This window comes from Tauraco erythrolophus, chromosome Z (genome assembly GCF_009769465.1).
Source record: "Tauraco erythrolophus isolate bTauEry1 chromosome Z, bTauEry1.pri, whole genome shotgun sequence".
NCBI classification, from domain to species: domain Eukaryota; kingdom Metazoa; phylum Chordata; class Aves; order Musophagiformes; family Musophagidae; genus Tauraco; species Tauraco erythrolophus.
In genome coordinates this window covers 25987826-26001219 of record NC_141496.1, presented here as the reverse complement: position 1 = coordinate 26001219, position 13394 = coordinate 25987826, and the positions used below count along the sequence as shown (strand labels likewise).

General features: G+C 37.2%; 1 protein-coding gene across 3 annotated transcripts in view; it reads left to right on the top strand.

Annotated features, from left to right (window-relative positions):
- The window catches only part of ADAMTS6 (ADAM metallopeptidase with thrombospondin type 1 motif 6), a 171380-nt gene that overhangs the window by 135381 nt on the left and 22605 nt on the right, over positions 1-13394 (top strand). For all 3 annotated transcript variants that reach the window (XM_086628944.1, XM_086628943.1, XM_086628942.1), the window contains 3 exons: positions 51-214; positions 1928-2066; positions 12932-13061. In XM_086628944.1, coding sequence (XP_086485070.1) covers positions 51-214; positions 1928-2066; positions 12932-13061 — 433 coding nt within the window. The remainder of the gene's footprint in view (positions 1-50; positions 215-1927; positions 2067-12931; positions 13062-13394) is intronic.

Sequence of the window (13394 nt, the reverse complement as noted above, 5' to 3'; positions counted from 1 at the left end):
CATTATAAATGCTGCTTCCAATTTTTAGGTGGCTTGTATTTTTTTTTAAGCTTTAAAATCTGAAGAGGATGACTACTATATTAATGGTGCCTGGACTATTGACTGGCCAAGAAAGTTTGATGTTGCTGGAACAGCGTTTCATTACAAGAGGCCAACAGATGAACCAGAGTCTTTGGAAGCACTAGGCCCTACTTCAGAAAATCTCATAGTCATGGTAAAGTTATAATTAATATATTTCTGGAATTTGAAATATTTATTTGTGTTCTAAGAAAAGACAAGGCCATGAATGAAATCAAAATAGGTTGAGTTGTCAAAGAGTACACAGCTTGCCTAGCTGGGACTTTGCATTTGTGTTTTAACACAGCTTTGTTACCTTTCAAAACTGACTGGAAAACATTATGAGAAAACAGAGATAAAATCAGAAGAGCTGCAAGAAATCTCGCCCCATTTCTGTTAAATGTGATTCAGAATAACGGTAGCTGAGATTGTAGATGGACCGTGTGTTGTATCTCTGCATACTGCTGATACCTGGGAGTGTTGAGATACAGCATCACAGTTCCTGACAGTTCTGTTGACATCAGTGGCTTTAAGCCTGGCCTGAATGTGAAATATACTCTTACTGCAGCAAGAGTATCATGATTTGACTCATGTTAAAGTATGTCACTGGGACATACATTGCTCTGAACAGACCGTACGAAATATGAATATGTAACAGAAGATGTGACCAAGATCCTGATGCCCTGTCTCTGACAGCAGGCAATAGTGAGCCTACTGTTGCACTACTGTCTTGAGGAGGAGTATACGAACAAGGTGATACTTGTCCAGAATATTCTGTCAGCTGCCAGATTTGCAGTTCAGGGATTACTTGAGCCAGACGGGATATTTTTGTGTATAAAAGGATTGTTGCCTGGATATTGACATTTTAGGCAGCATTTTCAAACTCCTGAATCCTGATTTTTCTGCTGTAGGTGTGGATAAGCTAGAGAGTCCATACAGAATGAGTTGCACAATGATTGTAGTACCTTTTCTCATTCGGTCAGTGCCATTGACTTTCTTACTGAAAGTTCTCTGCTCTTTTGTCTAATCGAGATAGGCAGATACATCTCTGCAAATATCACAGAAAGTAGAAGGGGATGAGAAGTAGCTCTTAATGTGTCAGATTGCTGCATCTAACATGATATATAATTAGCAACACAAAGGAAAAGTTTGATAGTCAAAGGCAAGTGTTGGACAGGTGATATGTGGAAGTGCAGTTCAACAGTGAGTTTAGGAAAAAGTCCTGGTGATTGTTGCACTTCCTCCATCTATATCATCTGCAATGATATGGCTGCAGCAAGAGTTTTGATATTCCTTTAAAGGAATCACCCGTGTGATTCCACCAAGCTAATGCTGTGGGCTGTTGTATTAGGGGAAAATAATGACCTCGGCAATAATCTTGCTGTTATTATTATTACTATATAAGTCACTAGAATTGCAAACAAGGGCAGATCTAGGTTTGTAACTGCTATGTGGGTAGCTCCTCACAAGATTTCAGTGAGGGCTGCTGCATGTTTGCACAGTAACGTCCTTATCCAACTTTGACCTCACATAATTATTTAGCTGTGAAGTTAATTTCCATTACGACATTAATTGTATGAAAGCTGGCTTTTTAGAACAATCATGTCAAGAATAAAGAACCGACAGAAGTTATAAAGTTGTATTAAGGGGGGAAAAAAGACAAAGCTCACCTTAGACAATAATACTTTTCTTTTGCATATGTTCTAAAAGTTAGTCCAGATTCCTTTAGGTATTCCTAAAAGAACTCCTATGGCTTCCTTTATTACTTTTTTCTCTTCCACAGAACATAACATATACCTAGATTAAATGTCACTGTAGTTGCCCTCTCCTTGCCTGTTTTAATGGTATAACCAGTTGTTTTCAACTACAGATTCTGCTACAGGAACAAAATTTGGGTATAAGGTATAAATTCAATGTTCCCATCTCTCGCACTGGCAGCGGAGATAATGAAGTTGGCTTTGCGTGGAATCATCTGCCTTGGTCAGAATGTTCTGCCACTTGTGCTGGAGGTAAGACACCAGGCAATCAAGCTACAGGGTAAACTGAATTGCAAGATACACTTTACTGCATAATTATCTAGGTAACTAATTGAAAACATTTCTTTCAGACATGCCTCAAACTTTAATTTAGTGAAAGAACATTTATTTTATCACAACGGATTTTGTTGTATTTAAGTACATTTAATATGTTCAGATGTTTTTGTTAACTACAGTATAATCTTGGCACAGTGTGTCTCTGTTGATGCTTCTTCTGAGATTTTCTTGAAGCCGGTATGTTTGCTTTTCACAGGAGCTTTCTTGATAAAGGACATCAGAAGTTTTAAGTAACGAGATTTAAAACCAGAAGGCAAATAAGGCAACTGTAATTAAAGGAATATATGTTTGTAGGTGTGCTTCACATGATCCTAGTCAGCCCTCCTATCCTCCAGCCACCAAAGTTTAGGATGCATACTGACAGCTTCTCTGTATCAGATGATAACAACTGGATTATACTTCCCAGCCCATAGCAGTATCTGAGAATTTTTGCTCTTTGGCAGCGGTGGGGGATTTGTAGGTTGTCCCATGTGATTCATCATGGGTGCCTTTGCCCACAATTTACTATATTCCTAATCCTCCCTCTAGCGGCCACCAATGCAATTCTTTACCTCTGGCTGGGAGAGCAGGACAGTTGGCTTCCTTCAAAGCCAACACCATTGCCGCTGCAAGGACTGGTGAGTAGAAGTGCTGTGTGAACAGTATCTTTCTTCTCTCTGGAGACTGAATGCATCATCTCCCCAACATACCTCAGTTTCAGAAGACGTGGGAGAGCGTTTTAAATCCACCTCAGAATTTCAGTTTTCTACTGCACAGTGCAGTGCCCATAGCAAGAGGAAGACACCACTTTTTTTTTAAAGAACCTTTGGACCAAATATTTGTCCTTTTTTTTTTCCTGGCTATTGGAGGTATTCATCTTGACTAATCTTTCCGTTGGAGCCTGCTGTGGCTGTTACTAGTGTGCGGTTTAAATACAGCTGTTTGCTTAGCCATATGTAACATACAAAGGACAGCGCAAATTCTCTTCTGTGCTGATAAATAAAGTCTTGAAGCAAAATAGAGGAAGATGTCAACTTTCTCTGGTATTTTTATTGTTCCTTTGCGGGATTCCTGGGTGACAGATTGCCTTTTTTACTGCTATTTTAGCAATGGTGAGTCTGGTAGGAAAAGGAACATTTTAAAGAAGATATATGAGGAGAGGAAGTGCCTAGCTCATAACAAAAGACAGTTTCAAGTATCAGAACCTTACAAATACTGCCACATCCTATTGTTATGATGGCAATGAGTTAATGATCTTTTTGAAGTCATGAGAAAACTCATGTCGATTTAGGTAGAGACAAGAATTTAACCATGTATCTTCTGTCATGCAGTTCATTGGCATTTCAGAGATACAACAATATACAATGGAAAAAACAATTGGCTCTAAAGGAGTAGACACTTGTCTAGATTAAAACGTTTTGACTTAATTAATATTCAAGGGAAGATCTGTCAATTCATGAAAACTGCATACATTTATTCTTTGGAAACATTTTGCAGGAGGAGAAAGATTTTCTATGGTGTCTAAACCAGGCACTTTTCTCTCCTTTCTTTCAGCTTAGTATGAGAATATACTATGTTCACTTATTTTCACTGAGCTCTGTGCTCAGGGAATAAATATTTCATTGTAGCTATAATTCACATTAAAAACTGTATCTGCTTTCTCCATACAAGTGCCTGCTATTCCCCGCAGTTTATGAAACACCTTTCGCCATATGCCAAAAGAAGACACAATTCTAAAAAGGAGCTGAGTCAAGGAAAAAGAAAAGGGAGACAAAGGTTGTAGAGACAGAGACCATAACTGGAAAATTTGGCTAATATAAATATGAAGTATTGAGAAAACTTAGAAATGAAACCACTGCATGGCTTTGTTTATTTCTATAGGATTCATTATGAAGTCCATTATTGAAGTTCTGTTTACTTGAACTCTGTCTTTAGAAGAGACATTTTGCTTTACATCAAAGGGTAACAAAATGCTAAACAGTTATAGAATTTCTCACTGAAAGTAAACAAAGGACAATAAGCATGTATGAGGAATATTAGTATGGAAATTATTTGTTATTTATGAGTTTAAAAAATTATATAATGACTTTGGGACAGACTGTGAACAAGTTCAAGTCATCAACTTGTCCTGCCTCTTATTGTAGTTGGTGTAGCTCATCTGTAGTGCATGGACTGATCAAGATTTGATCATATGATATTCCATATTGATTCAGGAAAATTCTAGATAATGTAGAGCCAGATATACTTTTATATCAAAGCATAGGCTTTATGTCAAAGCTGTAGGCAAATCCAAATTCTAATCAACACATTTTAACTTTTGTCCATCTCTGAACATGTCTATATTTTAATGTTACATCTTTTTGCCTAGGTGTATGTAACACTTAAAAAGCTGTCTTCAAAGAAAAACAAATTTGCAAGTATTTAGAAGCCAAGAAATGACAGAATTAAGGACGACTATGAAATCTTAAGGTTTTTTTTTTGTAATTGTGTCTGTTCTGTGCAACGGGGACCAGTTGAGCAGGGACCATTGTCTGAGGTTGTCACAGGCTAGCTCATGTCAACTCCACACTACTTAAGTCTAGTTCTCTCTAAATCAAACTGACTGTATCTGCATTACATACCATTTGACCATTCAGACATAATTGTTACTTGATGTATGTTTTTTAATTCAAAGAATCTAAAAAATAAAAAGTGAGAACTGCATTACAGCCCTCCAAATTTATGTTTCTGTATTGTGAACTTGAGGATATGTGTTGAATGCTATGAAGTAGAGCACAAAGGCTAGCATTTTGGCAGTGCAAAGATTAAGTTTTGGAATATTGTATGTTGCAAAAGTGTCCGATCTTTGTGCAGTCTCTTCTTCATGATATTTTGAGAGCAATCCTCTGCGTTCACCTGTTCCAGGAGCTGCTTGTAGGCCTTGTCTTGGAGAAGGATAACTAGAGCAGTCAGGAGCCAAGGAGCTAGCTAAGAGCAAGCTAGGTGCAACCTACAATCTTCAATTGGATCGTAATGTGCTGGCTCTTCCACTGGACCTGTATTATGTTCATCTCTGCTGTGCTGTTGAGTCACACCTGAATAGTAAAAGCCTTGTAACTTTTCAAACAGGAGCTCTGTTCTAGGGCCTGTCTCAGTTTTGCAGAGTAGGAAGAGCATGGTAAATGGAATGGTGGGAAGGAGGAGGAGGAGGGTTTCCTGTTTATGACAGCTCAGTGTGGTGCCAGAGCTCTGGATTCCATGCCTGCCTCCCGTGTGGTTCTCATGCGATACTGAGCAGCGGAAAACATACATTACAGTCTTACTTGCTAATTATCAGTTCATCATTATATGGGTACCTCTCTGGAATATCTGACCTCTGAGGCATGTAATGAATTTCATCATTGCATGAAGTGTGTGTGAAGCAAAGTATTCTGAAAACTCAGCCAGGCATCTGAAATCAATGGACTCTTTCCACAGTAAACATTATACTTCCTCTTCCCCTGTATTCTTCATAGAGCGGTCTAGTGGATATATTAAAGTTTGTGAAACAAACAGTTACATGTTTAGATTGCCTCTAAAAAGCAGAAGGAAGTTAGTCTTTCCCAGGTTGGATGAGGCTTTAAGCAACCTGGTGTAGTGGAGGATTTCCCTGCCCATGGCAGGGGGGTTGGAACTAGATGATCTTTGAGGTCCCTTCCAACCCAAACCATTCTATGATTCTATGATTCATGAGAAGTTGTGAACTGTGTATTTAGGAGTGTCATTCATGTTAAAAGAGAAAAGAACAAAATATTCCATAGTTTCTCTGCCAGTGAGCATCATGTTCTGTACAATGAACCAGGCAGAAAACAAGTCTCCAAAGTCTGAGCTTTATTTGGTATTTTCGTAAGTTTTTCTAAAAATAAATTCTTCAGATTTACCAGGTAGTTAAAAAGACTTGCCTGGTAACAGGTAACTGTTATTTTCCTAGATTCATGTACTCATATCTGGATTGAGAATATAATTTCATTCATTTTTAATGTCTCTTAGTATCTGTTCTTAGGCTTGGAAATCCAGAATGCAGCTTTTCTTTTTGGATAGCAGAACCAGTGTTTTTTTATATTGAAAAACTTTTATTGAAGGTACAAATTTATAGTATTTGAGCTAGTTCTTCCTCTCTGGGAGCATTACGTAAAACTGAGCTACATGTATTTTCCGTATTAATTGCCTTTTTTCCTGAAAATTCACTGGTGACTGTTCTGCTCTGAGTGAAGACTTTTTAGGATGAAGGTTTGTTACTGTCTGATATAGGTGTTTATAGCTGGTGGCAGACTTGGACAAGACTACAGGAAAAAAATGCCAGAGAATACCAGAATGTACAGTGAAAGATTACCTATACAGGGAAGGGTGGGAGAGGAGAGAACACAGGGGATTCAGAAGAAATGGATGAATAAACATGTACATGTACATGTGGGATTGAGTGCACCCTCATCAAGTTTGCTGACAACACCAGCTGTGTGGTGTTGTGGACACGCTGGAGGGAAGGGATGCCATCCAGAGGGACCTTGACAGGCTGGAGAGATGGGCCTGTGAGAACCTCATGAAGTTCAACAAGGCCAAGTGCAAGGTCCTGCATGTGCATTGGGGCAATGCCAAGCACAAGTACAGACTGGGTGAAGAATGGATTGAGAGCAGCACGGAGGAGAAGGACTTGGGAGTGCTGGTGGATGAGAAGCTCAACATGAGCCGGCAATGTGAGCGGGCAGCCCAGAAAGCCAACCGTATCCTGGGCTGCATCCAAAGAAGCGTGGCCAGCAGGTCGAGGAAGGTGATTCTGTCCCTCTACTCTGCTCTCATGAGACCCCACCCGGAATACTGCATTCAGCTCTGGAGTCCCCAACACAAGAAGGACATGGAGCTGCTGGAGTGAGTCCAGAGGAGGGCCATGAAGATGATTCGAGGGCTGGAGCACCTCTCCTATGAAGACAGGCTGAGAGAGTTGGGTCCATTCAGCCTGGAGAAGAGAAGGCTTCAGGGTGATCTTATTGCAGCCTTCCAGTACTTAAAGGGGGCCTACAGGAAAGCTGGAGAGGGACTTTTTATAAGTGCATGTAGTGATAGGACAAGGGGCAATGGCTTTAAACTGAAAGATGGGATATTTAGATTAGATATAAGGAAGAAATTCTTCACTGAGAGTGATGAGGCACTGGGACAGGTTTCCTAGAGAAGTTGTGGCTGCCCCATCCCTGGAAGTGTTCAAGGCCAGTTTGGATGAGGCTTTGAGCAATGTGATCTAGTGGAAGATGTCCCTTCCTGTGGCAGTGGCATTGGAACTAGGTGATCTTAAAGATCCCTTCCAACTCAAACCATTCTATGATTCTGTGATGAACAGTTCACTGGAATTCAGGAACAATTGATGAAAACAACAGAAGATTTTCTTTAAGGACCTGATTTCTTTGTTATTTAATGAGAAGTCTGAAAAAAGGAAAATTAGAATACGTAGAAATAGGAAATAAAACAATAAAATGTGAACTGAAAAGAGAAGAAGAAAGTGCTGAAATACATAAGGATGATATATGTCACTTATGGATCACAGAATTGTAATTCATTTAATCTCATGCCAGTCTTTTCTTATATGTTGTCTTGTAGCTTTCCAAGGGCAAATGTATGAGTTTGTCCAGATCCATAAGCATTCTCAATAAGGAAGTGAACTGCTGGTGGTATTGTTTAAAAAAATCCAACAAAGGGAAAAAAAAAATCCTTCTGTGTATTTTTACTTTTCTATACATTTAAAAATAAACTCCAAGAAGTGCAGAGCCCTGTTTTAAAAATTTCTTCCAGGCTTAATAAATTCTAGCAGTAAATGACAACAAATGACAGCATTTATTGTCTGGAATTTGCCAGGTATCCTAAGCATTGTTTTTTTATTTAATTAATTCTGTTAGAGTTCATCTCCAGATGAGTTAAATGTCTTAGATATTAATGTTTTTTTATTAGTCAGTCAGTTTGCTATTATAAGTTAATCGATTTCTGTTCAGTTTTCTTTGCTGCTCATCAGTCTTGCAGAGTGATGCCTACTATGTTTTTCTTTCATGCCCTCAGATGAATTATGAAACTGTCTTTAGACAAATAAAACATACTTGTCCTCATCAAGGAAAATGTAAGTTTGGCTCTGTGATGAATGTCTTGTGATCTGATGAGTGCGCTCAGAAAGTATGTCTGGGTTAACCAGCATGCACTAGTTTTAGTGATGCAGGATTCAGTATGTGTTGGTATTGGCATCCTATAATTAACTGTTGCAATCACAAACCACAATTTTTGGAATTGCTTTTAAAAACACATACAGTATTTATATGCCTGCAATTTTAATTTAAGAATAAAATATGCTCCATGTAATTTAAAATTTAGCTGTTGAAAGTCATACAGACTATTTGTGAATTGAAATCTGCAAAACATCTCAGTTCTCTGGAGATTATGGTCGCTGAACCACTGGAGTTTTGTTTGCTATTAGAACTGCATTGACCAGTCATGAGGACATTTTATGTCTTTTATTACAAACTATAAATCTGTAGATTTGAAAGCAGAGTATTTCTGTCTAACTGCTTGTAATTATTCCCCCAGGAGTTTAAATGAACTTGTTAAGCTGTGCTTTTTAGATTATTTTAAGAGAGACCATATACTCAGGGAAGAGTTGATAATTTAAAAAGATCTTTTCAAGGCCCACTGGGCTTAACCAAGTTATAACTATTGTTTGGGTAAAAACTGCAGTTCTAGCTTTTTCCATTTCTTTTTCTAGTCTTAAAGTTAGAATCTGAATTTTGTTTCTGAGATTTTGTTTTAAATAATACTATAATTAGTCAGCAATTATATAAAGTTTACATACTGTGTGGCAAGACGCTGCAGAACATTTTAAAACTAGATTAGAATATCTCCTGGCATAGATTAAATATTCTTCACTGTGTGAATGAATATGGTGAATATTGTCTAATGTGTGATATGCTACCTCACCAATGTTCAATAAATAACACATCTAACTTAATTTTTTTTTTAAACTGAGCACAATGATACTTTGTGTTCATAGTACTTCAGAGTACTTTTTATCACATAGCTCCTCAGAAATGAACTTACTGAGGCTGCCAATTTTTAACCAAGTCTAGAAGGAAATATATCTGATGCCAGTAAGGAATTAACTGAAAACGTAACATTAATATCTATGCTATCCATAAATATATTTGCTGGAATGGTATGCATAATTAAAATGCTTAATTCTAAAGTATGTATAAATTATTCTTTTTAAACAATTATAGTTGAGGGAAATACCATTATGAAGGCATCATTCAGCCTATTTTATCAGCCACTAAGAGAATTGTGGTAGAAAGGGTAAATGATTATTCATCAGTCGGAGCTAAACATGAATTCCATGTAAACTAAAAGCACCATATTACTAGCATTGCTGTTTGGCTAGACCTTTTAAGTACTATTTCTTGTCATGGTAAAGTTTGAGTAGAAAATTGCAAAAGAAATACTCTTACTCACGTTCTCAGATCTGATTTTAATTAGTCTCATCTCTTGGCAGTGTTTGCATAGATAATAGAATACAATAGAATTTAAAGTGAATCATCTTATCATAGCTTCTCAAATATTTAGATCTTCCGCTTATTTGTCAAGAACCAAGGAAGTGATTATAGAGGAGAGCCTAAACTGGTAAATCTTTCTCTCTCTTTCATGCTGTAATTGTTATGTCTTTTCTCTACTAAAATAGTACTAAAGGAGTAGAGAACTGAAGAAAATAATCTCTTACTCTGTGTGTGTATATATCTGTCTATATATACAAAAAAATACGTAAGAACGTTGAACTACTAAATGAATTGAAATTTTGAAGAAAACTATAAAGATCTAGAAATAAGTGACAAATGGGGCTAAGTGTAGCATGATAGGTCATGCTTGACTAGCCAGATATATTTTAATATATAACTAATTTTCTAGCCCAAGGAAATGTAGATTCATTGATGCAGACTTTTAGATCTTAAGGCTTTTGTTGTCGCTTACACTCCCAAAAAATTGGAAAAGATGAGTAGACAAGAGGCATGCTTAACGTGTAAATTACTGGGCGAAAAGGCAGTGAGCCTAGTGGGCTTCTTAAAGATGTTTCACGTGACTCATGAGACTTCAGCTTTTCTTGTCGTGATGACAGTATAAAAAGAAAGTAGAAAGCTCTGATGAAATTTGCTGATAGTGCATTGCTAGCAGACACATGAGGAAGACTGGGATATGTTGTAGTCGTGATAAAGGCAGATTTGATTTTAGGAGGTATTTATTTAAAAACATTAATGACACTGGATAAGGCACTAGTACTAGGAGTACTAGGCATGGTTTGTATTGTGGCAGTAATAAACTGAGGTGTGAACAGATGCACAGAAGGGTTGTGAAGTTGACCAAAGGAATGGTGTACCTAACAACACAGAGGCTGCAATGTGGAGTTGACTTGGTTAACACGATAAAGTTATTTAAACTGAAATACCGTTTTGACTTTAAAAAACTAAATTGGCAACTAATGCTTCCAGGATGGAAATTGGAATGCTTATAGTAGTCACAGGTGTGAAGTTCAGAGAAGAAAAATGTACCTGGGCTTAAAGCGGAGCTTGGTCAGTTTATGAAAGGCGTTACATAAAGTGATTCCCAGCAGTAGAAGAGTGTTGCTTCTAGTCATATTTTCCAAGATCCTGTGTTCCAAGGTTATTTATTTGCCCATATAGTTCAAGATCTTACTGAATTTCAGCTTTATATCGTTTCATTAACTGGAATATTAGGTGCTGAGAATACTATAAATGGAACATTTTTATGTGAAGCTTTAAAATCCATGATACTTGATAGATGAATGTCTGAAAGAGAGTATCTGTATGTTAACACAGTTAATCAAGAACTGTAAAGGCATGTACCAGGCCCTTGAGGGTCTTCCATGCTAATGATTTGAATTGTTTTTCAATTCTAGCTGGACCTAACTCTCTTGCAAAGTGATTTTTTTCCAACGTGTAAAGCACATACATTGAAAATTAGCAAAAAAAAAATGGAGGTTGAGTGCCGTTCAAAAATGATATTTTCTTTTTAGCTTGTTCATGTAGATTTGTGTATGTAGGATACGCTTGGAAAACAGTCTGGCAGCCTTCTGCACTTCTTAGTGGTACCTTCTGTTGTCTAATATGGTACACAGATGCATGTAGAAAGAAGAGCAAATGGAAGAAGCTAATTGGTTTACCTGGCTCACCTCCAAGACATATGTCTCATATTAATCAGTATCTTTTTCGTAAATAAAGTATACTTTAAAATTATTGTGTTGTTTTTGGATAACCGGAGATGTCAGATATCCTGAAGACTTAGGAAAAAGGAGGTTACCATTTCCCTCATGTCCTTCACACATAACGTCATGAAGGCATTTGTCATGCCTCTGTGTGTAGACTGTTCATAGCTAAGCAGGATGCTTTGTGGGCCGAACTTCAGGCATCTCAAGGCTAGGCTTGGCTGAGTGTTGGAATTAAATACCTGAATTCTATATAGGTCAAATTTTAGGAACTGAAATAGAAAATTTGATTCTTGTCCATAATGAATAACAAGAAGCAATTGCAAGGTGAGTTGTTTAGCTTTTTAAAAATAAGCAAAAGGACTACAAAAATTTGGTGAAAGATATGCCATGTTCTTAGTGGGATGTTTAGTGTTGGAAAAACATACTCATATAATTAATTTTATTACTGCACGTCTACTGCCTATAAAAAGCTTGTCTTAAAATGAAGAGAGGGCTATAAAGGCTATAAAGTAAAACTGGCAGATATTTGAAACCAGGATGTTTTAATCTGTGTTTAATTGTGTGCATTTCACATTTGGGAAAAAGTTAAATAATTGCTTCTTTTTTTAAGAAAGTTTCAGGGTTTTTTGCAACTTTCATTATACAGATAATCCTATTATTTCAGTATTATGACTACCATGTTCACTAAAAGCTGCATATGAATTGCAGATGCACGGTATTTTTATGCTAGCAAACATCATACAGCTTGTTCTAAAAAGTGAGGAGGTGGCTGTGTGTACTACTCTTTACAACAATACTCTGAGCTGCACTGTTGTTACATCAACGGTTCTTTAATGCCTTTCTTTAGATCCTGTTTTTCAAAAATGAGAACATCTGCTTAATACACCACCTTATAATGTTACCTTGGCAGTGATACATCATTGTGTTTTGGGAATAATAATCAGTTCTAAGCTGCCCTGTTGATGGTTAACAGTGAAAGAGGAGCTGGGAGTGCCAGACAAAATGAGCATTCGCACAGACAAACTGCATTTTTCAGAATGAATAATACTTCTATTATTTTAATGTAGAAAATGTTTATAGAACATGTATAAAAATGCAACACTGTTTCCCAGTATTGCTGGTTTATTTTAAACCAGAGCACATAAACAATTATTCTGCATTGAAGTGTGACCGCATTCTATTTGGTGATGTGTTCTTTGGAAATTTAAGTGTCTTTTACTAGGAGAAGAGGGTAGACAGAAAATGGATTTTGTGCAATTTACAAATAAAAACAATCTGTTAGTAAATGTATAAATATATTCCCTTTGTTTTACAAAACAACGGCAATTTAAAATCCTCTTTCAGTGGGGTGTCCTAAAATTGAAAGAAAACAAAAGATTTACTGTGGTTAGAGGGCGTTCAGTTAATTGGAATTCACACTCCTGCAATATTCGGCCTACTAAAGTGGGATGGTAGGATTAATAATCAGTAGGTGAAATACACTTTTCCTCAACAAGCGGAAGAGCAAGAATGATTAATTAATGGTGTTTCATTTCATCCCAAGGTGTACAGAAACAAGAGGTGGTGTGTAAAAGGCTGGATGACAACTCCATTGTACAAAACAATTACTGTGATCCTGACAGTAAGCCTCCAGAAAACCAAAGAGCCTGCAACACTGAGCCTTGCCCACCTGAGTAAGTCAATAATCACTAAGATGGACATGGGTTTTGCATAGGTAGAAGAGTCTTTGTAATCTATAATAAATCCTGTTGATCAAATGTATATGAAATTCTGACCTAGTATCAGGGTTCTGTGTTATCAAATGGGATATTTAGCTTTGGGGTTTGGTGATGGCTTCGTGTTCCTCTGGAAAATACGTACTTTGACCTAGAGGAGGCCCAACTTGACTGAGGAACAGTGGTGTTTAAACTACACAAAGCAACTCAGACTTTGTAAGTAAAAAGATACTAGCAAAGCAGTTTCTTAGGGTGTAAGTGTCAGATGTGATGAATGGTGCTCAGAGTATA